The following is a 25,398-nucleotide window of genomic DNA, read 5'->3' as shown; positions in this document are numbered from 1 at the left end:
CCACCCCCTGGCAGCCACTGTTCCTCTCTGTGTCTGTGAACGGCCCTGTTGTGGGCTTTTCATGGAAATGGAATCACACAAGTAATATTCTGTCCTGTGAATGGACCACATTTGTTTATCCATTGTTGGTTGATGGACACCTGGGTCATTTCTACTTTTTGGCTATTATGGATTATAGATAATGCTACTATGAACATTTCTGTAAAAATTCCTTTTTTTTTTTTTGAGACAATGTCTTGTTCTGTCACCCAGGGTGATGTGTGGTGACGCAGTCACTCATTGTAGCTTTGAACTCCCGGGCTCAAGCTGTCCTCCCACCCCAGCCTCTCAAGTCGCTGGGACTGCAGGCGCGTGCCACCACACTCGACTAATTTTTAATTTTTTTTTTTTGGTAGGGATGGGGTTTCACCATGTTGCCCAAGCTGGTCTTAAACTCCTGGGCTCAACTGATCCTCCAGCCTCGGCCTCCCAAAGTGCTGGGATTGTAGGCATGAGCCACCACGCTGGCCCAAATTCCATTTTTTAAAATTTTGTGAAAGCAATGTTGACGAGAACCTGGAAGAATGGATAGAATTCTAAAGAATTTAAACTCAGCTCAGTGTTGGGTGGACACTTTCCCTGTTCGATACCATAACACAGTGGCCACCAAGCAGACGGGACTGCCAGAGCTCCTCACCCCTGAAGAACAAGAGGGCACCTCATATACCAGGAAACAGACCAGGAAGGCAGAGGCAGCCACAAGGAGGGGTATTTTTCATTTGACATTCATGTCGCCTGTAATCCCAGCACTTTGTGAGACTGAGGCAGGCCGATCACCTGAAGTCGGGAGTTCGAGACCAGCCTGACCAACTTGGAGAAACCCCGTCTCTACTATAAAAATACAAAATTAGCCGGGCGTGGTGGCGCATGTCTCTAATTCCAGCTACTTAGGAGGCCGAGACAGGAAAATTGCCTGAACCCGGGAGGCAGACGTTGCGGTGAGCCGAGATTGCACCATTGCACTCCAGCCTAGGCAACAAGAGCAAAACTCTGTCTCAAAAAAAGAAAAAAAATTCATGTAATGTGATAAAACAAATTTCAGTTGAATGAAAGAATTTTCAGCCACACAATGTTTAGAAACATGTGGGACCAGCTGGACACGGTGGCTCACGCCTGTCATCCCAGCACTTTGGGAGACCAAGGCAGGTGGATCACTTGAGATCAGGAGTTCGAGACCAGCCTGGCCAACATAGTGAAACCCCGTCTCTACTAAAATTACAAAAATTAGCTGTGGTGTGGTGGTGGGCACCTGTAATCCCAGCTACTGGGGCTTACAACCTTTGAGGCAGGAGAATTGCCTGAGCACAAGAGGCAGAGGTTGCCGTGAGCTGAGATCACGCCACTGCACTCCAGCCTGGGTGACAGAGCGAGACTCTGTCCCCCACCCATGCACACACACAAAACCACCACCAAAAGCCATGTGGGGCTGTGGGATGTACTCCCACGTTCACAAGAGAATTACTGTAGCCAGAAGGTAGCTGCTGTGGTCAGAACGTGCCCCCAGAATTCCTGTGCTGAACCTGATGGTCACTGTGATGGTATTAGGATGTGGGGGAGGCCAGGTGCGGTGGCTCACGCCCATAGTCCCAGCATTTTCAGAGGCTGAGGCGGGCAGATCACCTGAGGTCAGGAGTTCAAGACCAGCCTGGCCAACATGGCGAAACCGTGTCTCTACCAAAAATACAAAAATTAGCCAGGTGTGGCGGTGGGAGCCTGTAATCCCAGCTACTTGGGAGGCTGAGGCAGAAGAATCACTTGAACTCGGGAGGCAGAGGTTGCAGTGAGCCAAGATTGCGCCATTGCACTCCAGCCTGGGCAACAGAGCAAGATCCTGCCACACACACGCACACACACACTCACACAACCACCACCAACAAAACCTATGTGGGACTGTGGGATGTACATCCATGTTCACAGCAGCATTACTCACCGTAGCCAGAAGGTAGGTGCTGTGGTCAGAATGTGTCCCCAAAACTCCTGTGCTAAGGCTGATGGTCACTGTGACAGCACTAAGAGGTGGGGTATTCTATGACAGCAGCAGGAGTGGACTCAGACTGTGGACACAGCCCAGGTGTCCACTGATGACAAATGGAAAAACCAAATGTGGTCCATTCATGCAAGGGGACGGGGTCAGCCTCAAACAGGAAGGAAATTCTGGCACGTGTTCCGTGGGTGAGCCTCAGAGACAGTGCCCTGAGTGGAATAAATCAGTCACAAAAGGACAAATGCTGTCTCATTCCACTCGCATGAGGCACCTAGAGGACTCAAATTCACAGAGACAGAAGGTAGAAGGGGGGGTGCCGGGGCTGGCGGGTGGGAACAGGGAGTCATTTAATGAGGACAGAGTTTCAGTCTGTGATTCTGAAGAGAGTTCTGGAGATGAACGGGGATGACGGTTGCCCCACAATGTAACTGTCCTTAATGCCACAGGACCACACACAAAAATGGCTATGGTGGTAAAATTCTGTTATGCGTATTTTACCAAAACATTAAAAGAATACGTGGGGATATTTGGCGAGTCTGTGAATGGGGAAAAACCTCCCACTGATAAAAAGCGGAAGAATTTTCCAGAGAGATACACGATAGGTTGGACTTCATGAAGGTAAAATTTTCTGCTTTGTGTCAATCCTGAAATTAAAACATGGGACCCTAGGAAGGGCTGTCCCAAGGACGGCAAAGGACAGCCTTCCTGCCCTGCAAGGGTCTTGCACAGATGGAGGAGGAAAACTTGAGAGGAAATAGAGAATTTGGAAGATACAGGAAGGAATGAAAAATCATCATGGATTCACACCATCACGAGTGCCAGTGTCTAGATATTCTCGTGTGGCTCACAGGTATCTTCAAGCTGCCTGGTCCATGTCCCTCAGGAAACACATGGACAGGGCCTGGCAGGGGACCACAGAAGGCAGACCCAGGGTACAGAGAGCTGGGCAAAGCCATAGCGAGGTGGACAGGAACAGCAGCCAGACCTCCCTCTCCTGTGAACCTCTCCCCACTGCACCGGCAGCCATGGAATCCCTGACTCGCTCTAGGGAACTGCCCCCACCGTGGTTCCTGGAGGCAGAGTTAAGAGGGAGAGGCCAGGTGTCTGAGGGCACAGGCTTGGCCAGCACTGCCTTCCTGAAGCTCCAAGCCCCCATAGAGGGAGGCACCCACAGGCAGGACCTGGGCACCAGAGTGGGGTGAGAGGCAGGAGCTCCGACCAGTACAAAGGCAGCTCCTGGACATCCCCTCACTCTCCGGCCACCCTCTCTGGTGCAATGAACCTCAGAACAGGGACTCAGGTGGATGGGCCAGTGTCTCCTGTTCGACGGCCCCATCTCGCCCTTCCTACTCCTCTATGTGAGTTGCCAACCACTATAAACAGAAGCCAACAGCTTCCAGCTGCGTTTGGCCACTGGGGAGTCCAGCGGGCCCCAGGAGGGAGAACCGGGGAGCCCACCAGGCCCCGGGAGGGAGAACCGGGGAGCACAGCAGGCCCTGTCTCTGCTCCACAGGTAACTTCTCCTCTCCCAGCCATTTCATCTCCGGGTTCTGATGACCGTGCCCCAAACCTTGCACCTTGAGGCTGATAAAGGCAAGGTGTCAGCCGGGGCACTGCACCCCCTCACTTCACAAAGGGCCTTTTTTTTCTTTGAGACAGGGTCTTGCTGCAGTGCAGTGGCACCATCAGAGCTCACTGAAGCCTCCGCCTCCCAGGCTCAGGCAATCCTCCTGCCTCAGGCAGTACCTGAGATGACAGGCATGCACCTCCACCACTAGCTAATTTTTGTAGATTGTGTAGAGATGGCATCTTACTATGTTGCCCAGGCTGGCCTCAAACCCCTGAGCTCAAGCTGTCTGCCTGCCTCAGCCTCAGCAGTTGCTGGGACTATAGGCGTGAACCACTGCACCTGGCCCCGATGGTGTCCGCGTGAGCCCTCCTCAAGCCACACTATGTGATGATGCCTGTTTCCCAGGACAGGGACAGGGCGCTGGGAAGCATGGGGTGAGGAGTGGGAACCACAGAGGGCCCCTGAGCAGCAGAGGAACATGAATAGATTGGTGTTTGGGATAAAATGGGGCTGGAAGTGAATGTGGGGTTAAGAGTAAGGAGGGAGACGTAGCCAGAGGCAGGGGCTGCTGTGGCCAAGACGGGGTGGGGCCAGAGGAGAATGAACCCAGGAGGTTGACTCCACCTAACAGCCTGCCAGGGGTCCTGGGCAGCTCCTGTTACCCACAGGAGTGCAGAGCCAAGGTGGCTGCAGGTCTCCGTGGGGCAGTGTGGCCAGCGCCAGCGTCTCCTGCACCCACGGGGTTGCTCATGCTGCTAATACCTGGCCTTGGATGGGCAGAGGGGTCTGTCCTAGGGGCAGCCTTCCCCCAGCCAGCCTCCCCGAGATCCCATGGCTGGTCCCACTCCCCATCCCCACCCCACTCACTCTCGGGATCTCGTCTGGTGGGAGGAAACAGCTTCCCCAGGGCCCTGGGCCAGTGGCTGCTTCTGGTGGCCCCATGGCTGGCAGTCGCCTCTGCCCCCTTCCCTCCCAGGAGGCCTCCCAGGTCCCTCCACAGACCCCCACGTCCTGCCCCAGGGCGCCCCTACTGATGGGGGTGGGCTGGGACGAGGGTCTGCCTGCAGCCGTTTCCCTCACTGTGGGGCTAACGACACCGCCCCCTGCCTGAGGGGGCCGCTTCACCTTCGCCCCGCCTTCCCCACACCCACTCTGCCAGGCAAACAGATCCCTCCCGCCTGCCTCATCCTGCCCCGGGCATGTTTCCTGAGCAAGGTCACTGGAGTCGCTGGAGCCCAGAGCCAATAAAACCCAGTGATGTGCACAGGCCGGGAAGCCACCCCGCCCAGGATGTTTGCTCCGCGCCGTGCCCCCGACCGGGCTCTCGGGTGGCCTGTAAGGGGTCTCGGCTCTGCGACCCCGTCACCCACAGGCCCCCACTGCCCCAGCAGGTGAGGAGGTCCGGGCCCAGGGCCCCTGCTCCTTCCAGACCCTCACATGACCCCAATGGGCCTTTCATGCTGGTGCCCTGGGGGCATCCAGACTTTGTCTCCTTCCCCGCCGGCTCTGCCCAGCCTGGTCCATGGGCTGCCTGGGACCTCCCCAGACATCTCAGCCCTCTCAGCCTACTGAGGCCATCAGACCCCGAGGTCTTGTCCTCCCACGTGCTCCAGGCTGGAACCAGCCAGTTGCCACTGCTCCCTTCTCCGGGCCTGGCCAGGGGCTGCCTCTGCCTCGTGAGCACCCCTGGGGCCCCGGCCCTGGGCCAGGCCGCTATGTGTTCTACTGGACGACTCACAGCCTTCACACACGCCCTGCGTGTGCCTCTTCCCGCCTCTCATCCAGTCTCCTCTCTCAAGCTGGAGCGAGCGCAGCTGCGTCCTTCCCTGGGGCAGCGTGGGGCAGAACTTGGGGGACCTGAATCTGCTCCTCTCTCTGACTTGACCACAGCTAACCCCCCTGTGCCCCTTTGCCTCTGAGCCTTCCCATAGGCTGTTCCCTCTGCCTGGAATGCTGTTCCAGCTCAACCTTGATCCCTCGACCCAGCCCCATGCTGGTGTCCTGCAGATGTGTTTGTCCAATGGAGACACGTGTTCAGGGCTCAGCCAGCCCAGGCAGTCAGGGTAAGTCCCAGGCCCAGCGGTGGGGCCGCCATCACGAGTCCACTGTTCCCAGAGGGTCAGCGTAGCGGGGTCCTGGGGTCCGGGAAGAGGAGGCTGTGCACGGCAGGTTTGGTTTGTGGGAGGGTGTGCACCTGGCAGGGATGAGGCTGGGACCGAAGGCACAGACGTGAGCTGGGTGTGACTGGGACGAGACCAGGGAGCTCAGCAGGGCTATGAGGCTGGGTCCTGGGATGGACAGGAACTGGGGTCCTGAGGGCTTCAGGCTGGAGGAGGTGGGGAGCAGGTGGCCCAAGGCTTGCGGCCGGGCCGAACGGGCTGGGGATCAAGGGCATCTTTACCCAGGAGTGAGGGCTCTGGCGCCTCTGTCAGCCCCGTGTGGCTGCCGGCCCTGTGGGGAGAGCGCCCAGCATCAAATCAATTGGAGAAATTGATCTCGGCAGGGATTTCCGAGCCATCTGCTCAGTCCCCAAAGCCTTCTGAGCCGATGAACGTGGCACCCAAATCTCTGGAGAGGCAGGTCGGGGGGAGTGTTGCGGTGTGAATGGGCCTCGGTTTCCCCCAGTGCACCCTGGTTGTACCCCTCTTTGGTGACTCAGGAGGCAGAGCTTTGTGGAGCCCCTGCAGAAGCCCACCCTGCCCCGCCCAGAGCTGTTGAGAAGCCGTGAGGGGCAGCTCCAGCCTAAGACCCCAGGCAGCGTCCGTCATTTCTCACCCTCTTCACTAATTCCACGCCTCCCGCTTCCTGCTGGGCGTTTGGCTGCTCCCAGCCCGGCCTGGTCTGGCTCAGCGGGGCTGGGGCTGGGGGCTGGGCCCTGTGTCGGGCCTCGGGGGACCCCAGGCTCCACTCGCTCTGGTCTGTGCTGGCTGCGTTCGGCTCCAGGGACAATATTTGCTCAGGAAAGGATCAAACATGTATCCTCGCGTTTATTCAGGGGAGCAGTTGTCAAACACGCGTGTCCTCATCGCTCAGATGTTTCCCAGGCCTGGCCTCCGCCTGGGCCTTTCTCCAGCCAGGATCTGTGCCCACTCAGCCACACCCTGCACCCTCCGGGAGGACGAGGTCCTGCTCTGAGCAGACGGCGGGAGCGCGGGTCGGGGCCAGTGCTGGGCAGGGCAGTGGGGTCCCTGGGGCCGAGTGATGCCACACCCTGGTCCTTCTTCCAGCCTCAGAGTGAGGCCAAGGTGCCCCAGAGACCCCAGCAAGTCTCTCTGGGCCCACGTTCTGGGCCTGGGGCGCCAGGAAAGCTGGCGTTTGGGGTGGGGGAGGGGGGACAATTCTAGGTGGGGGCGGCGGAATTCCCGGGGCCTGCCATTTGCGTCACCCACGCGTCCGCCATCTCTCAGCAGTGCTGTCTGCTGTAGCCTGGGGAGCAGCCCCCCACTGCGCCTGGATGACTGTCATCTGCTCCTGTCCCCGTTCCCTCTCCCGGGCCGGAGTCCCTGTCCCAAAGCAGAAGAGACAGCTGCAGGTTCCCCGTCCTCACCAGCCTCCGACTCTCAGGTCCTCCTCTAGCAGGAGCCCCTCTCCCTAGTGCCCCCAGACACAACCTGCACTGGACCCCTCCAGACAGAGCCAATACCAGCACAGCACAGCCACCTGCACCCCCAGAAGCCTGGAGGGCCAGAGTCTCCACCCCAGCCTCAGCCCCCAGCTCTCCTCTGCACCGGCCGCCTCCCCACCTCGCCCCTGGCTGGGCCAGCACCCAAGCCCCCCCGCTCCCCTCTCTGAGACAGTAACTGCCGTGCACAGCGTCCTGTAGGGGGTGTCGGGCAGCAGGGTGGGGCCCCCAGGACAGGCGTGACCCTGGCTGGCCGATGGCTGCCCAGCCACGCTCCCTTTACATCCGCGTCCCCAGAGTCCACACAGTGCAGGGCGAGCGAGGCACTGGGGCCGCAGCCAGGGACTACAGGGGGCCTGCGTCAAGCGCTTTCGGGTGCCTTTAAATTTAGCAGAGCAGCCCCAGACGTGGACCAGGTGGCTCGGAGCTGACCCGAGGGCACAGTAGCTGGTAGGCCGGGCAGGTCAGTCCCTGCAGTCAGGAAGACCTTCTCGCCTGGCCGGCCTTCTGGAAAAGTCGCTCCCCAGAGGGAAAGCCGGCATGGGCTGGGGCCGGACGGAGGGTGAGGCAGCCCTGAGCACTTTCAAGGCACGGCCGAGCCCCCCACCTCCCGGGAGCCCCGCCATGTGGCAGACGGCTGGAGGGAGTGGGGATCACTGTGGGGCGCCTTCTGCCCTGTGTCCACCCCAGCCTGGCCTCAGCCAGCTCTGTCCTCACACCACTGCCGGGCAGCATCCTGACTAGCAGGTCATGGGTGGGGGTCACTGCAGTGCACCTGGGGGTGACACGGGGCCGCCCATCCCCCGCCGGGGCCCTCACAGCTTGCTGGTCTGCATAAGCCCATTGGCTTCGGCGCCGTCTGTGGGCGGCATGGCCTCCTGCTGCTGCCGGCTCCTATCTGGCCGTGGCTCCATGGCGTCAGCGTCCTTGGCGCCAGAGCCCTTTCGGAGGCACAGAACCTTCTGGAAGCTCTGGCGGAAGTTGTCAGAGAGGAAGCCGTAGAGGACGGGGTTGGCGCAGCTGTTGGCGTAGGAGAGGATGACCACAAAGAAATAGAGGCCGGCGGAGGCGGGCTCCTGGGGCAGCGCCACGGCCAGGTTGACGATGTTGACGGTGAAGAAGGGCAGCCAGCATCCCGCGAACACCAACACCACCACCAACACCATGCGCGTCACCTTCCGCTCCGAGCGCCGCCGCGCGCAGCCCACACGCACGCCCGCCGCCCTCACCTTCACCACGATGAGCAGGTAGCACAGGCAGATGACCAGCAGTGGCCCGAAGAAGCCCAGCACGGCCGTGTAGATGATGAAGACGGCGCCCCACAGCCCCACGGGCTCCGGCCAGCTGGCGTTGCAGGTGCCGCCCTCCTGCACATCTGCGAACACCAGGAGCGGCAGCGACATGCACAGAGACAGGGCCCAGGCCGCGGCGCTCGCCAGCTTGGCCACACGTGGGCGGCGCCAGCGGGCGGAGCTCAGCGGATGCACCACAGCCAGGTAGCGGTCCACACTCATGACCGTCAGGCAGAAGACACTGGTGAACTGGTTGACGCCGTCCAGCGTCATGACCAGGCGGCACAGGACGGGGCCGAAGGGCCAGAAGGACGCGGCATTCTGTGTGGCCAGGAAGGGCAGCCCCAGCATGTAGAGGACGTCGGCCACTGCCAGGTTGAGGATGTAGATGTTGGTGACCGTCTTCATCTTGGCGAAGCGCAGCACCACGTAGATGACCAGCGTGTTCCCGCCCAGCCCAGCCGCGCACACCAGCAGGTACAGCACGGGCACCAGCACTGCCCGGGCCCCCGCCGAGGGCGCCGGCCCCACCAGCGTCCTGTTATCGCCACCTCCGGAGGCAGCCCCCGGGGAGGAGGCGTTCCAGCTGGGCGTGGAAGCTGGGAACAGGGGTTCCATGGCGGCAGCCCGGGGGTACGTCGGGCTCTGCAAGAGAAGAAGGGAGGACGCCAGGGTGGTGAGTCCCTGAACCGGCACATGCAGGCATTCCTTCCTCGGGGCCCCAGCCCGGCCCCAGCCCCGCCTGCCAGAAGGCGCGGGATCACCGGGTAAACACGATTAGTCATGTTCAGCTCGGCCGGCCGGGAATCACATTAAGTAAATTGTTTGGAAAACAAGCCAGGAGAGGAAGGAGCAGTGGGCAGGTGGCCCCGGGAACCCAGACGGACAGCTGCTGTCGATACGGCGACGGCTGCCCTGTGGCCGCCCCTGCACCCAGATGGCGCCTGGCCTGGCTGCGGCATCCTGGAGTCTGAGGCCAGCACCTGCGTCTCCCCAAAGCCCCTCGGAGCCTGCCCTGCGGTGCTGCTGCCCTCATCTCCCAGGTAAGGGGCCGTGGCCCAGCGGGCGGCACCTCCAGGGACACACAGGGAGAGGTGGCAGTGGAGAGGGACGGGGCTGGTGAATGGCCCCCTGCCCGCCTGGGATGAATGGCGCCTGGCTAGCTCGACCCAAGAAGTGGCTGGATGGGGTGCTGCCACCGCAGCCTTGAGGGGCTTTCACCGCGGTGGACCCTGCCCATCGGCCCCTGGGCCTCTCGCCAGGCCAGCGCAGGGACCGTCACCCCCACAGCAATGACAGACATCTCTAAACCCAGGCGGGGGCACAGCACAGGGCCAGGCAGACACCGCCCCTCCCCACGGGGCAGCTGCAGAGAGGCAAACACACAAACCACACACAGCAGCCACACGGAGCCCCAGGAGTCGCACAGGGCAAAGGAGGGGGGACTGGGGATGGGGGCTGCCGGGGAGAAGCCGCGGTGGGGGGCGTGGGTGGGTTAGAGGCACAGTGTCTGGGGGCTCCAGCTGCCTGACACTGCCCAGTCCCATTGGAGCTTTGAGCCCCCTCCCAGGCCCTGGAAGCCTCCGACGTGGCCCAGAGAGACAACAGGGGAGACCTGGGGCAGGGGAGGGAGGGAAGGCTTCGGCCGGGGAGAAGGGTGGACTGGGAATGGTGATGTCTGTGGGTTCAAGGCCATGGGCACATGGGTACCTCGTACGTTGTTTTTGTATTTTTCTGTATGTTTGAAATAATCCATAAAAATGATACTCTGGCTGGGTGCGGTGGCTCAGACCTGTCACCCCAGAGCTGTGGGAGGCCGAGGCGGGTGGATCACCTGAGGTCAGGAGTTCGAGACCAGCCTGGGTAACATGATGAGACCCCGTCTCTACAGAAAATACAAAAATTAGCCAAGTGTGGTGGCACACGCCTGTAGTCCCAGTCATTGGGGAGGCTGAGTCGGGAGGATCATTTGAGCCCAGGAGGTCAAGGCTGTGATTGCATCACTGCACGCCAGCCTGGGGAACAGAGCAAAACCCTGTCTCAAAAATAAGATCAATGCCTCCCCTGGAGGTGGAGGAAGGCTGGACGTTCAGGTTGACCCTGGAGCTGTGTGGCTCTGGGGGTGGCCAGTAGAGAAGCAAAGTGCACCCCAGGATCCAGACCCGGGACAGGCCCATCCCTGGGGGACCCTGGCCTGAGCAGGGGTGGAGCCGGCCGTGGTGACCCCAGCATGTGCCGTCTGGAACCCTGGGCCTGCTCAGCTGACCGGCCGTGACCCCCGAGGCACCTCAGAGCACAAGACAACCCCAGCAGCTGCCAGGAAAGGCCGCAGTCCTGGTTGGGGGCTGCGGGGCTGGGCCAAGGCCACTGAAATCTAGTAGACAAGGAAAGGAGAGCTGGGGACAGGGGAGCCCAGAACACAAGGCTGACAGCCACAGAGAGAAAACCCTCCATCCCCAACAAACCTAGAAACCAACGTCCCCAAGCTCACGTGGCATAAACACACTAAGAAATACAACTCAGAAAACCAACAGGGCCAGCGGACCCGCGGATTCATCTCAGGGGAGATAAAAATAACAAGCTAACAGGTACACTTAGGCTATGTTTAAACCCGTGCAGGATCCACAGAGAAGGCATGGATAAAATGTTAGGAAATACATTTAGCTTCTGTCTAAGAAGTAAAATGAACAGGCATCTATTTTTAAAAATTACAAATCTTGGATGTAAAAAATACAATCATTTAGGTGGAAAAAAAAAAAAAAAAAAACACTACAAAAGTGATCAGAACCAACTCCTGTGTGGACAGTGCTGAAGAGAGAATTGGTGAATGGGAAGAGGGTTGAAAGGTTCGCTGGAGCAGGGTGCCGGCAGAGGGAGAGCCTGGTTGGGCTCCCCCAGACTGGCGACTGGGTCCCGTCTCTGAGTGCACCTGTCCCACGCAGCATAAAGGAATGAAAGAGCATCCCTGACAAGCTGCGGCATCTGGGCAGGAGCAGCCCTGAGAGACGCCAGCCAGCCAGATAGGATGGATTCCCACAGGCAGCAGAATCCTTAGCAGGAAGGGAGCAGGGGCCTCCATGCAGACCCCGGGGGGGTGGGAGAAGAGGGGTGGCGGGGAGGGAAAGAGAAAGACAGGGTGTTGGAGGCAGGGAGGGAGAGAGAGGAAGAGGTAGAGGGGAGGGGGAAGGGAGAGAGGGAGGGACAGGGAAGGGGAGGGGGGAGGGGGAAGGGAGGGAGGGAGGGAGAGACAGGGAAGGGGGGGAGGGGAGGAAAGATGGAAAGAGGGAGAGGGGAGGGGGAGGGAGAGGGGAGGGAAGGAGGGAGAGACAGGGAAGGGGAGGGGGGAGGGGGAAGGGAGAAGGAAGGAGGGAGGGAGAGGGGAGGGAGAGGGAGAAAGGGGAGGGAGAGGGAGGGGGAGGGGGAGGGAGAGGCAGGGAAAGGGAGGGGGGAGGGGGAAGGGAGAGGGAAGGAGGGAGGAAGAGGGGAGAGGGAGGGAGAGGGAGAGGGGAAGGGGAGGGAGAGGGAGGGGAGGGGGAGGGAGAGATAGGGAAGGGGAGGGGGGAGGGGGAAGGGAGAGGGAAGGAGGGAAGAAGAGGGGAGGGGAGGGAGAGGAAGAGAGGGCACTGCCACCCTAGAACCCCAACCCGGTGGAGCACTGCCCAGCCAGGAGGGAAAAGTCATTTTCTGTTTTGCTGGAGCTGCTGCTGCAGATGCTCCTGGGCTGGGGTTGGGCTGGAGCCTCCAGCCGCGTCTGCTCCTGACCCGGATCAAGGCCTCTCCTGGGAGACTCAGACAGGGGCCTCCTGGCAAGCGAGCTCCCATGGGTAGCAGTGGGCCTGTGGCTCTCCGCTCCCCAGGGACCAGCACAGAACACCAACACGCCATGTTTACAGCTTCCTCTGGCTGCCTGTGGAGCATGCATTCCAGAAGGACAGTGGTCTGGAGACAGCCCGCGGGCTGTCCAGGAGTCCAGGTGGATGGGACAGCGACCCAGCTGCAGAGGCCTCTGAGCTGCAGCCCTCCCGGGGGAGGCGCTTCCGGCCCATTCCTCCACACCAAGGAGGTCAGGTGGAGCAGACAGAGGCGCCACCGACGGTGGGGCAGGGAGAGGGCGGCTGCCGGGCTCTGGTCCACCTCCTACACAGGCCCTGGGTCCCCAGAACATGTGGTTCCCAAATGCCTGTTTGATTTTTTGTTTTTGAGATGGGGTCTCGCTCTGTTGCCCAAGCTGGAGTGCAGTGGTGCGATCACAGCTCACTGCAGCCTCGACCTCCTGTGCTCAAGTGATCCTCCTGCCTCAGCCTCCCAAGCAGCTAAAATCAAACCCCTGTCTTTGTAGCTTCATAGCTTCAGAGGAGGCACTCGGGGCTCCTCCAAGGCCACTCCCATGCCCAGAGCCCAGTGAGGGGCTCCACAGGCTGCCAGGTACCCTGCTCTGCGGCCCCCAGTGCTCCAACTCCAGAGTTAGACTTCAGAGCAGCGAAGAACAAAAATAGACCATTACTGCTGTACCTGACTCTTGGAACATAATTCTGCAAGAGCCATTATTTGGAAGCAGTAATCTTCTGAATCATAAAATTATGCACTCACCGGAAAACTGTCCTGGTTGCTCTGTCCCTTGTGGGCGGGGGGATTCACTGGTGGGGGGCAGTGTTGGGAGCTTTCTGATCCCCAGCCCTCGGCCAGGAAGGGATCTGCTCAGCCAGCATGTAGCCTGACATGGCACTGGGAGAGACTCCAGCCCCTGCCCACCCTCCACATGGGCTGCGTAGTCTGGGGTAAGTCATGGGCTTCTCCCAGCCCAGCTTCTAGGGAGCTCCTGCAAACCGTAGGGTCGCTGAGCAGATGCAACTGAGTGAGCTTCTGTGTGCAGGGTGCTGCGTGTAGTGTCAGGCATACACTGGGTGCTCAATGATTGCTCCCACAAGCTGCCCTAAGCAGCCCAGCATCTCCCCAGCATCCAGTAGGCCGCCTGGCTCCTCGGAGAAGGGGGCAGAGTCTTCATAGAGGCCTGCGACCAGAGATAGGCCCTCAGCGCCAAGTCCTCCATGACAAGGCGGAGGTCTAACCTGTGCCAGCCAACCCCTTGCAGGCTCGCCCAGCATGAGGTTGGGGAGCTGGGTCCTTCACGGGGGGCAGCGATGCAGCTGCAGCTTGGAGGGACTGCGGAACCTGCCGCTCAGGGAGGCAGTGGCTTGCACGGCTGGGACCCATGCCCCACCCTGGAGAGGCTGCAGACCCCCCTGGGCTCCTCCAATGTGTGCTGGGTGGGAGCAAACATGGGGGGACACCCTAGCTAAGACTACAGGCTCCAGCCCCTCCAAAGGCCCCTGAGCCAAGCCTGTGCTCCCAGGACGAGCATTCTGACCTGTTTCCTCTGTCGTAAGCGTAGGCTGGTGGCAGGCCCCTTCCCCCTTGGGGTCCAGGTCTGTGAGTGCAGCCATTGGCACCTCCGCCTGTCCCCCACATACACGCCATCTGCCCCTGTGGCAGCCTGTGGCCAGGGGCACATACGCTCCCCAGGATGGGGAAACTGAGGCAGGTGTGGGCCACCCTGGAGCAGCAGCAGCAGGGGTCCTGCGAGCGCTCTCAGGCCACCCTCCACACCAGGCACCTCCTCGGAGCCCCACTGGCTCTCGTCCTGGAAATCGACGCTGGGCCCCTGTCCTTGGTGCCATCGACCAGTTTCTGCCCAGGAGGCTCTGGCAGTCCCCACCCACATCGCCCAGAATCGCTCCCTTCAGAAAGAGCACAGCGGCAATGGAACCATCCTCAGCTTCTGTCAGCATGCACTCCGGTCTCGCTCTCGAGAGGGCCCCAGGCAGGCTGGCAGGCCGGGGTCAGCGGGTTGGGCATGTGGGTGAGTCTGGGGTGGGGGTGGAGGGCCAAGGGCACACACCCTAGGGGCATGTTCTCTTTTCTGGGGAGGGTGAAGACACCAGGAGGATTCCAGGCACACACGGTGCCTTGGACAAGTGGGGCTGTGTTCGCAGTGGGCGGAGTGGCACTGCAGCCTCCCTAGTCCTGGGTCTCAGGGAACCCATCCGGGGGTGCCAGATCACAGGGCCCCTGGGCGCTGGCCTCTGCCTGCTGCCCTCCAGGAGCTCACCGACCCAGCTGGGTGTAGGCACTAGTTGCCTCCCTCGTACGCAAATTGTGGATCCTCCCCTCGCTGGGTGCCATGGGCACCCTGGGACTCTCCTTCCGTGGCCCAGTGGCTCCTTGTGGCTTGAGTGCCACTCCCAGCCTCTACCCCAGGCTCCGAGCCCTCCCCAGCTCTCTCCACCCTCCTCCAGCTCTAGGGGCCAGCCCCGCTGTGGCCCCCGTCGTGGCGAGGTGAGGCCGGGAGCGGCACGGTGGGCAGAGTGGGACCATCTGGGTCCCCTGTGGCTTCTGGGCTGACCCTGGCAGACCGGCCGCCCGCAGATGGTGAGTTGTGGCAGGCGGGGCAGGAGATGGCAGGGATGCAGCTGCGGGGAGTGAATGGAACGGGAGGGGAGAGACCCCCGGCGGGCGGCAGCAGGAGAGCCCCGCGGTGTGCGGAGGGCGCTCGGGGGACAGTACACGCAGCAGGCTGGGGGCGCACGGCAGGACCCCGGGCTGGGGCTGCGCACACAGGGTGAGACCCCCAGCGGGGACAACAGCAGAGGGCGGGGGGCGCCCGCGCGGGAAGGGGACGGGGGCGGGCGGCACTCACCTGGGCGGCGGCGCCCTCTGGCCGGGGGAGCCCCGATGTCCGCGCGGCGCTGGCTCCGGGCTCTCCGGCACCGGCTGGGAGGGGGCGGGGCGGGGCGGGGCGGGGGCGGGGCCAGTGTCGGGTGGGGGCGGGGCGGGGCCGCTTCACCTGCCCCACTCCCGGCTCCCAGGTCCGGCCTCGCGGAACCCTCGCGGACTGGCCCACAGCCCTGGTCCCACTGGCAGTGACCCCATGGTCGTCTGCGCCCCCACCCTATGTTCTTGCTGTCTGCTCTGAGGTAGACCCCAGCTTGGGGTGGGGGTCCTGCCGCCAGCAGGCGGCCAGGGGGTCCCTCCTGGAGAGTCTCAAGAGGGTGGAGGGTCCTTGCTCAAGGGGAGAGGGTCAGGGGCTCTGCAGGCGTCTCTGAGGGGTGGGCTGGGATTTCGGAGAGAAGTGGGTGGGTGGAGGCTGGCGGGCCGCAGGCAGCCCCAGCGAGAGGGGGTCCGTGGTGGTGGGATTTCCAGGACAGTCCATTTGGGTTTTAACCATGGCTTATTTGTGGATCCCACACATATTTAAATATAGTCTAAAGGTACCCGCTAAGTTGTTACTTTTATTTCCACTGAAATGAATCCATGGGTACACCTTAGTCCCTCACCTAAGTTGGGGTTCTCAAGCAGGCGGCAGAGTCACCTGGGTCCTCAAAGCAGATTCCTGGGCCTCGAGCTGGGCCCCCGACTCCCCAGGCAGTCAGGGCCTGGGAATCTGCATTCGTGACAAGCTCCCGGGATGCTGATCCCCCAGTCCGTGGAGCCTCCCGTGAGCCCCGCTCATGGTAACAAGCAGGACTGAGCACCTCATTCCACTGAGCACGGAGGCTGCGGATCACCGGACATTTTCCCTCTAGGAGGTCCCCCAGCCCCCTCCCCTGCCCTGCCCCGAACCAGGGAGCCCCGCCACTGACTGAAGTGAGGGGCCCCCAGGTGACAGCAGAACTCTGAAGGCCCCGGGCCCCTCTCTGAGGGAGGTGGGAACAGCCGCCTGCCCTCTGTTCACAGGTGGGGTCAGCTCCCACTGGCCAGGCTCATGTTGAAGAGGCACCAGCAGCTCCCACGGAAGGCCGGGTACCGGGACCATGTTCGCACCTTTAAGCTTTTCAGTGTTTCTACATGTTCTACAAGGAGGATGTATTGCCTTTATCATCAAGCAAGAGGGCTTAGAGGACCACAGCACCCAGCCCCAAGGTCCCCTCCCCTCCTGCCCAGCCTGCGGCCATGGCCAGGCCCTCAGGGGAGGCTGCAGGCTGGGCCCAGGGCCCCTGCCAGAATCCTCCCCATAAGCCTTTCCATCCTCTCTAGAGGTACCTGGACTCCATCCCCCGACCCCTGCCAGCAGTAGCTTCCTGAGGCAGATCCTCTGAGAACCTCTTTGTGGCTTTGTGGCCCCAACTCCTCCCCCATCTCATCTGCTGCCCCTCGCCTCAGCCTCCTCCCGCCATCCTCGCAGCCCCAACTCCTCCCCCATCTCATCTGCTGCCCCCCCCCCCCCAGCCTCCTCCCGCCATCCTCGCAGCCCCAACTCCTCCCCCATCTCATCTGCTGCCCCTCGCCTCAGCCTCCTCCCGCCATCCTCGCAGTTCTTGCCTCAGCTCCCGGCTGTGTTCCTCCAGCTCCCGCCACCTTGTACCTGGGCCCCATCCGTCATGTTCTGGGGCTCCCTGAGAAGCCTCTGGGGTCCCACTGTTCTGGAATCGCTGGGCGCCCCAGGGGTGCAGGGTCCGGTGTGAGAGTCAGGGCCCAGCGCCCAGTGGGAGCTCAGCCCTGCAGGTGCTGGATTTACTCACATCCCCAACATCAAGACGTGACACCCTCCACCCCCAAGCACCTGGGCCCTCCTGGGGGCCCGATGGCCAGAGAGGGGACCTGTCGGCCCTGTGCTGCCCCTCCTGCCATCAGTCACCCTGAGTTCTGGGCAGGAGTCCCCTGGCCTCAATCCCACCTACCCCAGGAGGATCAAATGAGGTGACGCCCGCCTGGGACGCTACACAGGTCAAGCCCAGCACCGTGAGGATTAGTGACTGCTGGGAGCCATGGCAACCGGATGGTGGCTGGATGGACTCCGCAGGGATGGTCCTCAGACCCCTCTCCAGGGACCCCACCCTAGCTGTGACCTGTTCCACTGCCCATGACACCCCCTTTCCTGAGGCTGAGGCCAGCAGCTCCCAGACACAAAGCCCGTGCCCCTCCCACACCAGGCAGAGGCGTGGTCACTGTGCTCAGGCTCCCCTGTAATTATTCAAAAGCGACAGAGGCTGACTCCAGCTCACCTGGAACACCCCAGAGGCCTCTCGTCTTAGTCCCCGGACTGAGCCAGGCCCTGGGGGTGGTGGCCAAGAGGAGTGTGGGGCGTTCTGTCCTGCAGCCAACAGGGCCCTCCCTCCACTCCTCCGAAGGGCTCCCCCGCCCCGTGACCCTCTGAGCACCCGGCCTTTGCCCTGGCTGACCCCTGCCCGGTGCACCCACCTCCCTTTCTGCAGGTAACTCCTCCAGCAGCTGAAGCCACCCTTCTTACAGGAAGCCCTTGCCGCCCCACACTTGTTCCACCGCCTGCTGCCCCCAACAGCCTGCGGACGCTCACAGGAGGCCACGGGGCCTGGCGGGTCTCAACAACATCCCCTGCTCTGATCACAGCAGGATTCCAATAAACACGGGTCCACGTGCACCTCCTGGCCCTGGCTGGTGCAGCACAGCCCGCCGGATGGGAGGTCAGAGGTCAGCCCCCACTGGGGCAGCACAGCAGGTCACCAGCCTCCCAACAGGAGAAGAAAGACACTGGTGCAGGTGCTGCAGGCATGTGTTGCCGGGACTGGGCTGGGAGGGTGTCCTGGTGTCTGAGCTCCTCAGGGAACCACCGCAGAGCGTCCCCAAGAGCACAGGGTGCCCCGAAGTCCTGCGGATTCCAGCCTGGGGACCCGGCAGCAGGGGCTTCCCACTAAGGCATCTGGAGTGAGGCGCAGGCTGCAGCTACCAAGGGCAGAGCGTGGCCCGGAGTCCAGCGAGAAGCAGGGAGACCCTCGAAGGGTTTCAAGGATGGGGCCTTCTGCAGGGGCCTGAGCCCCGCCCCTGGGGCCCTGGGGGTGGCTGACCCTCCTGGCCGTGGTCTCAGGCTTCAGTGGGCACTCTGTTAAAATGGGGTACTCATTAAAATGCAGCTTCCCAGGCTACCCCAGCCTTCAGGATGGGAGGCGGGGGCAGTGCTGAGGCCCTCACCTTGCACAGGCTTAAGGGACGTCACTGCGCTGGGCGCTGATCCAGGTGCCAGGGACAGAGCAGGTACCAAAGACCTGCCCCCTCCCAGCCCCAGGTAGCGGCCACAGCCAGGCCTGCACTTGGGGGAAGGTGAGGATGAGGAATTTGAGTGAATATGCCCTGGAAACTTGGCCTCTGGAGCTGGTGAGAGACCCCCACACGAGATCCCCACACTCCTGGGGGATCATGGGGACCCCCCCGGTCCCACCTGGGCTAGGGCAGTGGGTTATACCACCCAGGAGAGGCCTCAGGCCTGTGCCAGCACTCTGATAGGCCCAGCTGGGGGGTGGGTCCTGCTCTCCTGGGCATCTTCATTTGAAAACGGGGAAACTGAGGCTCAGAGAGGGTAAGAGTCTTGGCTTGGAGCTGAGTTTCTGGATGCTCAGGCCGGGTCCCACCCAGGACACCCTGCTGTCCGGTCAGGGGAGGGCAGCTGGAACCCACCTCATCCCAGACAATGAGGCCCTGGGAGTCCCGACCCAGCCTCAGCATTGGCAGCGTCCTGGTTCATCCTGGGAGGTGCTTCACGTGGTCACCAGGCAGCCCCACTCCTGCCAAAGGCTCCCATAAGGCGAGATTCATCCTCTCCCCGGGGTACGCCAGGCAGCTCTCGGGGCACTGCTGTCTGGGACTGTGGACTCAGCCTGGGCAGGGCAGGGAGAAGCAGCCGAGGCCGTTCCCACAGATGGTACAGCCCCATTACCAGGGCCCCGGCTGCATGCAGGACACCAGCCCTTCAGCTGGGGCCAAACCCAGCATCCGGTACAGCTGTGGGCGCTGACTCAGGCAGTGGGGTGTGAAGGCAGGACCGTAGTGGGGGAGGAGAAAGGGGGCGAGCTTCCAAAATTAACAGCCACGTGACGCGGAGACTTAACATCCCACCGTACAGACAGCGGCGGCGTCCACAGAGGCGGCGTCCACAGAGGGGCCGGGTGAGCCCAGCGCTGCCGTAGGGCTGGGACTCGGGAATGGACATGCAAAGGGCAGCCCTCATAGCCATACAGACAGCAAAGAGGGTGTCACAGTACAGGTGCCGTGGGACAGGTCACAGCTAGGGTGGGGTCCCTGGAGAGGGGTCTGAGGACTGTCCCTGCGGAGCCCATCCAGCCACCATGCGGTTGCCATGGCTCCCGGCAGCCACTAAGCCTCACAGTGCTGGGCTTGACCTCTTCGGCATCCCAGGCGAGCGTCGCCTCACTGGATCCTTCTGGGTGGGTAGGACCGAGGCGAGGGGACTCCTGCCCAGAACTCAGGGTGGCTGATGGCGGGAGGGGCAGTGTAGGCCCGACAGGCCCCCTCTCTGGCCATCAGTCCCGCAGGAGGTCACTGGGGGAGGGGTCACAGCCAGGATCCAGACCCCGTGTGATGCCAAAGGCCGTGGGCGTTCCTGCACAGGAGCAGCTGCTGACTCGTCCAGAGACGGAGGAAGCCAGGAGCCGAACCCCTGTCGGCTCCAGTGGGGACGGCACCAGTCTCATGAGGCCAGAGGAGACCCAGTGCCAGGATCCAGACATGGGGTCCTATCGGAGGCTACACACGGGGGAGAGGGTCCAGCGGCAGCAGGTGGGGCAGGAGAACTATAATCAGGGCAAAAACCACAATCACAACAATTGCAAAACCACAAACATCTCAAAAACCACAACCACTGCAAAACCCACAATCACAACTACTGCAAAAACCACAACCACCACAAAACCACAACCACTGCAAGAAGCACGCCTATCCTACAGCGTTTTCACTTAGCACCCTCCCCAACAACCTCCACCCACAGCCTCCATTGAGCCCAAAACAAAGGGTCTCAATCCTCAGCATTGCCCGGGTTCCACAGGACGGCCAGGGTTCAGATGTTCCTCATAGAGAGGACTTGGGTCTCTGGTTGGCTCCTCCCAGATTCCCTCTCTGGGAACCCCAACCACCTTCAGGTGTGTCTGCCGCAGAGGCACCCCCAGGTGTGCCTCAGTTACTGCCGACAGGAGCGTTCACCAGGTGTGGTGGTGTCTCCTTGCACTGCTGGAAAATACCCGCGACCAGGTGTGGTGGCTGACGCCTCTGATCCCAGCACTGTGGGAAGCCGGGGTGGGGGGGATCATGAAATCAGGAGTTCAAGACCAGCCTGGCCAACATGGTAAAACCCCGTCTCTACTAAAAATATAAAAATTAGCAGGTGTGGTGGCGGATGCCTGTAATCCCAGCTACTTGGGAGGCTGAGGCAGGAGAATCGCTTCAACCTGGGAGGCAGAGGGTGCACTGAGCAGAGATCGCGCCACTGCACTCCAGCCTGGGCGACAGTGAGACGCTGTCCACCCCCACCCCCCACCAAAAAAAAAACAAAAAAAACCCGGAGACTGGGTAATTTATAGAGAAAAGAGTTTAATTGGCTCAGGCTCTGTGGGCTGTATGGAAAACATAGCTGCTTCTGTTTCTGGAGAGGCTCCAGGAAGCTTCCAAATGTGCTGGAAGGCAGAAGCGGGAGCAGGCATCTCGCATGGCAAGAGCAGGAACAAGAGAGACAGAGCAGGTGCCGGACACATTTAAACGGCCACTCACCATCTCCAGGAGAGCACCAGGAGGGATGGGGCCAAGCAATTCACAAGAAATCCGCCCCTGATACCCAGTCACTCCCCACCAGGCCCCAGCACCACACTGCAGACTCCATTTCCACATGAGGTTTGGGTAGGGAAGCAGAGCCACACCACACCACCAGCCAGGAGGATGCCCAGGAGCGGGTGTGTGGGGTGCTCAGGGACGACCCGCCCCACGGTGGACGCTGCATCCAGGGGCCAGGGTGTCTGGGAAGAGGCTGGGAGCCAGCGTGGCTGTGGCCCCTCCATGCAGGCATCACAGACCAGGGCTGGCAGGTTTTTGGGGGTGTCCACCTCCACCACCCTGAATCCCAGGTCCTTTTCCAGGGAAACATGCAGAGGAAATGGCTGGAGAGCGAAGTCCAGGCACGGGGGCCATGAGAGCCGGACACCTCGCAGCTGCAGACCCCGACCCTGACCCAAATTGCATGTGGCTGAGGACCCCCAAGCCAGATGCCACGCGGCCGCGGACCCCAACCCAGACAGACCCCGACCCACCCGTGCAGCCCCCAGCCCCAGAAGTCAAATCACAGCGTCCCCCCAGCACGGTCCCGGCTCCCGCAGGTACAGCAGCTGCCTGAGGCGGCCCCACCTGCAACTCCGGACCAATCAGAGAAGGCCAAGTGGGCTCCCCAAGCCCAGCCGTGGGACCCCCGATCTAGAGGGCCCTTCCCCGCCCCAGGCCAGCAGCCACCCTCTGGCTCCTCATCAAGTCTGCCAAATGCAGGGGCGAGGGCCGACCCCGCTACGGGAACCAAGCCCAGGAAACAGCCGGTGCAGCGTGCGCTCCGGCGGCCCATCTCCATCCGGACCCGCTGCTGCCGCCGCAGGTTCACGCCGTTCCGCGGACACGTCTCCGGCGCCTCCAGCCCCTAAGAAACCCGGGGTTTCTATGGCAAAGGTCCTGGTGGAAATCGCATCACCTGCCGTTCCTGCCTCCGCGGTGGATTCGCTGCGTTAAACTGCCCCCCGCTCTTCATCCCCCAAGCCCCGGCAGCCTCCGACCCTCCCCCGGCGGCGCAGCGCAGCCTTTTGCAGGCGCCAAGCTGGAATCCGACCGCGCAGCCTTCGCACCGGTGCGCGCTTCAGGCCCCGCACGCCTCTCCCAGGCTTCATCACCCAGTTCTCTCTGGCGCTGGAGGAAACCCCCCAGCTGCTTCTCCACTCACCACTGAAGCGCGTCTCGGCTGCCCCCAGCCCCGTGCCCTCCCGAGAACACTGTGGGCCGCAACCCCACGGCCCACCCCCGACCTGCACTCACCGTGCGGGGCCTGTGGAGCCTCCACCCTTTGGAGGAAGGACGTGTCAAAGCTTGGAGGTGCGCGGCCTGTCTGCCCTCCGCCCCAGGCCCGGCATGGCGCGCCGCAGGGTCTCAGCCGGGATCAGCCTGGCCCAGAAGGATTTATCGTTGAAAGTGTTGGTCCCAGAACCCAAAGGGAAGACGTGCTGGTTTTCTGACGAGCTGGGCCACCTCCTCTAGGAAGCCCTCCTCCTTGCAGCTCTGTAGACCTCGTGGGCTTGCAAGAGTCAAAGGGCCCGGTCCACAGCGGCTCTTGGCACTGGGCTGGACAGTGTACTGCCCCCAAAATTCATGTCCCCCCAGAACCTCCAAATGCAACTTTCCTTGGAAATAGGGGCTTTGCAGATGTAATTAAGGATCTTGGGGTGAGGTTACCCTGGATTGAGGCTGGGTCCCAAGTCTATCACTGGTGTTCCTCCGTGAAGAGTAGAGCAGAGCAGAACAGAGACGGACGCACAGAGCAGGCCCTGTGAAGACAGAGGCAGGGACTGGAGCGCTGGTTGGCCGCAGCAGGGGTGTGGAGCCCCCAGAGCTGGAAGACGGAGGGAGGGATCCTCCCAGGGCCTCCAGAGGGAGAGTGCTGCGTGCTGCCCACACCTTGTTTCTGGACTTGTGGCCTCCGGAACTGGGAGAGAATAAATTTCTGGCGTTGTAAGCCTGCATTACGGCAGCCCCAGGACGCTAAAATAGTTCAGCGCGTGCAGGCTCCTCCCTCCCTCTCTCTCTGTTGTTGTGAGGTATTTTTTAGACAGGATCTCTCTCACCTGTCGCTGGAATGCAGTGGCAGGATCATAGCTTGCTGTAGCCTCTAACGCCTGGGCTAACGCGATCCTCCCACCTCAGCCTCCTGAGTAGCTGGGACTACAGGTGCCATCAGACCTGGCTAACTTTAAAAAATATTTTTAGAGATGGGGGTCTCCCTGTGTGGCCCAGGCTGGCCTTGAACTCTTGGGCTCAAGTGATCCTCTCGCCTTAGCCTCCCAAAGTGTCGGGATGGCAGGCTTGAGCCACCGCACCTGGCAGTTCCATCTCTGATGACTCCTGAAGCCCTTCATCTTGGCTAATCCAGACAGGCTTGCTGGGGGCCCCCTCTCCCCTTGGAGACTTTGGGATGCGGCTGGATGTCCACATGGCCGGGGTCCTCCACAGCCCCCAGCTTCCCAGGGCACGAGGCAGGCTGTGTCCTCGGTGAGCATCGAGAGTGAGGCTGAGATGTTTGCCCTTCACATTTGCACATTTAGGGGCGTTTTGTTGTTGACTCATTCAAAGCTCTTTTAAGTTGCTTAATTTGCTGCTCGGAGGGAAATGAAAAAGGAGCCATGTTCCCTGATTTGTTCGCCTCAGTCAACTTTTAAATCAATAAAAAAGTGCATTTTGCTTATCGGATGCAAATAGGTACATCTTTCCTAATAGGTTGAGATTGAGTGATTCATCAGCCATTTCATTTCATTTGGAAGCTGAAAGTCTATTGGCATTTGGAGAGAATTCCCCACTCGAGAAGAGTGGGTAATAAGTCAGCATGAACGGGCAGGTGGGGTGTGGCTCTGCCTTGGCGGAGAAGCACGGCGCTGGGTGACGTACGGAAACCGGGACCTGAGGCAAGTGAAGGCTGTGGCCGTGACGCCGGCTCAGCTGTGACCAGGGGCCCCTGCCAGGCTGGACCCCAGATGCCTCACCAGGGATCCAGTGGGGGACTTGAATGAGGTGCAAACTCCTCGTCAAAGGACAAGCACCTCCCCATCCGGGCAGCCGCTGCCTCCCCTCGCAGTTCTAGCCGCTGCCGCCTGGTGTAGGGGGTCACGTTGGGCACCGTGAGCTTTGGGGGTCCGAAGTCTGCCAGCCCCAAGGACAGCAAGATGCCCCCCAGGCGTCCAGGCCAGCAACAGGCAACCCCTGCCTGCCCCATCCACCTCCCTGGGCTCCTTTCCCCTCAGACGCGGCCAGTGTGTGTGTGCTTCGGGGGGGTGGGGTCTCTGCTCTGGCCACCCCATTGCACCCCCTTCCCCTACAGACCCCCTCACACCCTCAGCACTTCCATTCTCTGGCATCAGGCAGGGAGGAACCAGCTAGGCCCCAAGGTCAGCCCTGCCCCCAGCACCTCCCACGGCCACAGCGGCGCTGTAGGATCCAATGCACTGGAGCCCAGATCTGCTCATGGAATCCAGCGCCAATTTCCCGGGACCCACACGGCAGAGGCTGGCGGGGGCAGGGAAGCCACGCGCGGCCCTCGAAGCAGATGCCGCCTGCCCCTGACCGTGCCTGCGGCCACTTTCTACAACCCCTGTGACTCTGGCCGTCTCTGACCACAGGAGGCCTGGCCTGGGCGTGGGAACAGCCGGGAGTGTGGGGAGTCGATGCCCTGGGGCGCAGCCACCACAGCCCCGCCGCTTCCCTATGGTGGGGACAGCTCCAGAGTGCTACGGCCTGGGGGCTCCGGGGGACGGAGTGCGTCTGCCCACTGCGGTGACCTGCTTACTACTGCCCGCTGGCACCCACCCCTTCGCTTCATAGCACCCCCTCGATGACGGGTGTTTCCTGGGGCCACCCCCAAACTCTCTGCCTGAAGATCCTTGCCTCTGAGCCTTCCGGGGGCACCCAACAGAGACCCGGTCACCTTGCTACCCCACGAGGACATACTGGCTGCAGGCAGATGACAGAGGGACCCAGGTGTCACACCACTAGGTGCTGACCTCCACACTCAGGCCACCGAGGCCACAGACACGTCCCCTCGGTCCCACGGCCAGGCCCTGGGAGGGACGGGGTGACGCCAACACGATTGCTGCTGCTGTTCCTAGCCTGGGATCTGCTCTGGGCCCGGCCGGCCCCGAGTCACCCCTTAGCCGCACACGTGGGGCCACAGGCTCTGAAAACGTGATCAGTGTTGGTCCCGACTCAATCAGCACCCACGGGGTGACCAGAGGCCCCGAGAGCCCAGCAGTGGGTTCCAGGAAGGGTGTGAGGCCTCAAGGAGCCAGGGCCGGAGCTGCAGCCGGGACCACCCCGTCAGCCACAGCAAAGACGGCAG

General features: G+C 61.7%; 1 protein-coding gene and 1 pseudogene across 2 annotated transcripts; one reads left to right on the top strand and one right to left on the bottom strand.

Annotated features, from left to right (window-relative positions):
• Positions 1–6,562: 6,562 nt before the first annotated feature.
• SSTR5 (somatostatin receptor 5) lies at positions 6,563–15,280 on the bottom strand. 2 transcript variants are annotated; one of them, XM_007980922.3, is made up of 2 exons: positions 15,205–15,280; positions 6,563–9,152 (listed from the first exon to the last, which is right to left on the bottom strand). In XM_007980922.3, exon 2 carries the CDS (start codon positions 9,123–9,125, stop codon positions 8,031–8,033), a length of 1,095 nt encoding a protein of 364 aa, XP_007979113.3. In that variant the 5' UTR covers positions 9,126–9,152; positions 15,205–15,280; the 3' UTR covers positions 6,563–8,030. The 2 variants fall into 2 exon arrangements, with proteins under 2 accessions (XP_007979113.3, XP_007979119.3); XM_007980928.3 differs by lacking the exon at positions 15,205–15,280 and adding an exon at positions 13,098–15,167.
• Positions 15,281–21,491: 6,211 nt separating this feature from the next.
• LOC103231688 (uncharacterized) lies at positions 21,492–23,749 on the top strand (annotated as a pseudogene).
• Positions 23,750–25,398: the final 1,649 nt, after the last annotated feature.

The sequence above is a fragment of the Chlorocebus sabaeus genome, chromosome 5 (assembly GCF_047675955.1).
Source record: "Chlorocebus sabaeus isolate Y175 chromosome 5, mChlSab1.0.hap1, whole genome shotgun sequence".
NCBI classification, from domain to species: domain Eukaryota; kingdom Metazoa; phylum Chordata; class Mammalia; order Primates; family Cercopithecidae; genus Chlorocebus; species Chlorocebus sabaeus.
Note: the sequence above shows the minus strand (reverse complement) of the source record. Positions and strands in the feature narration are given on the sequence as shown.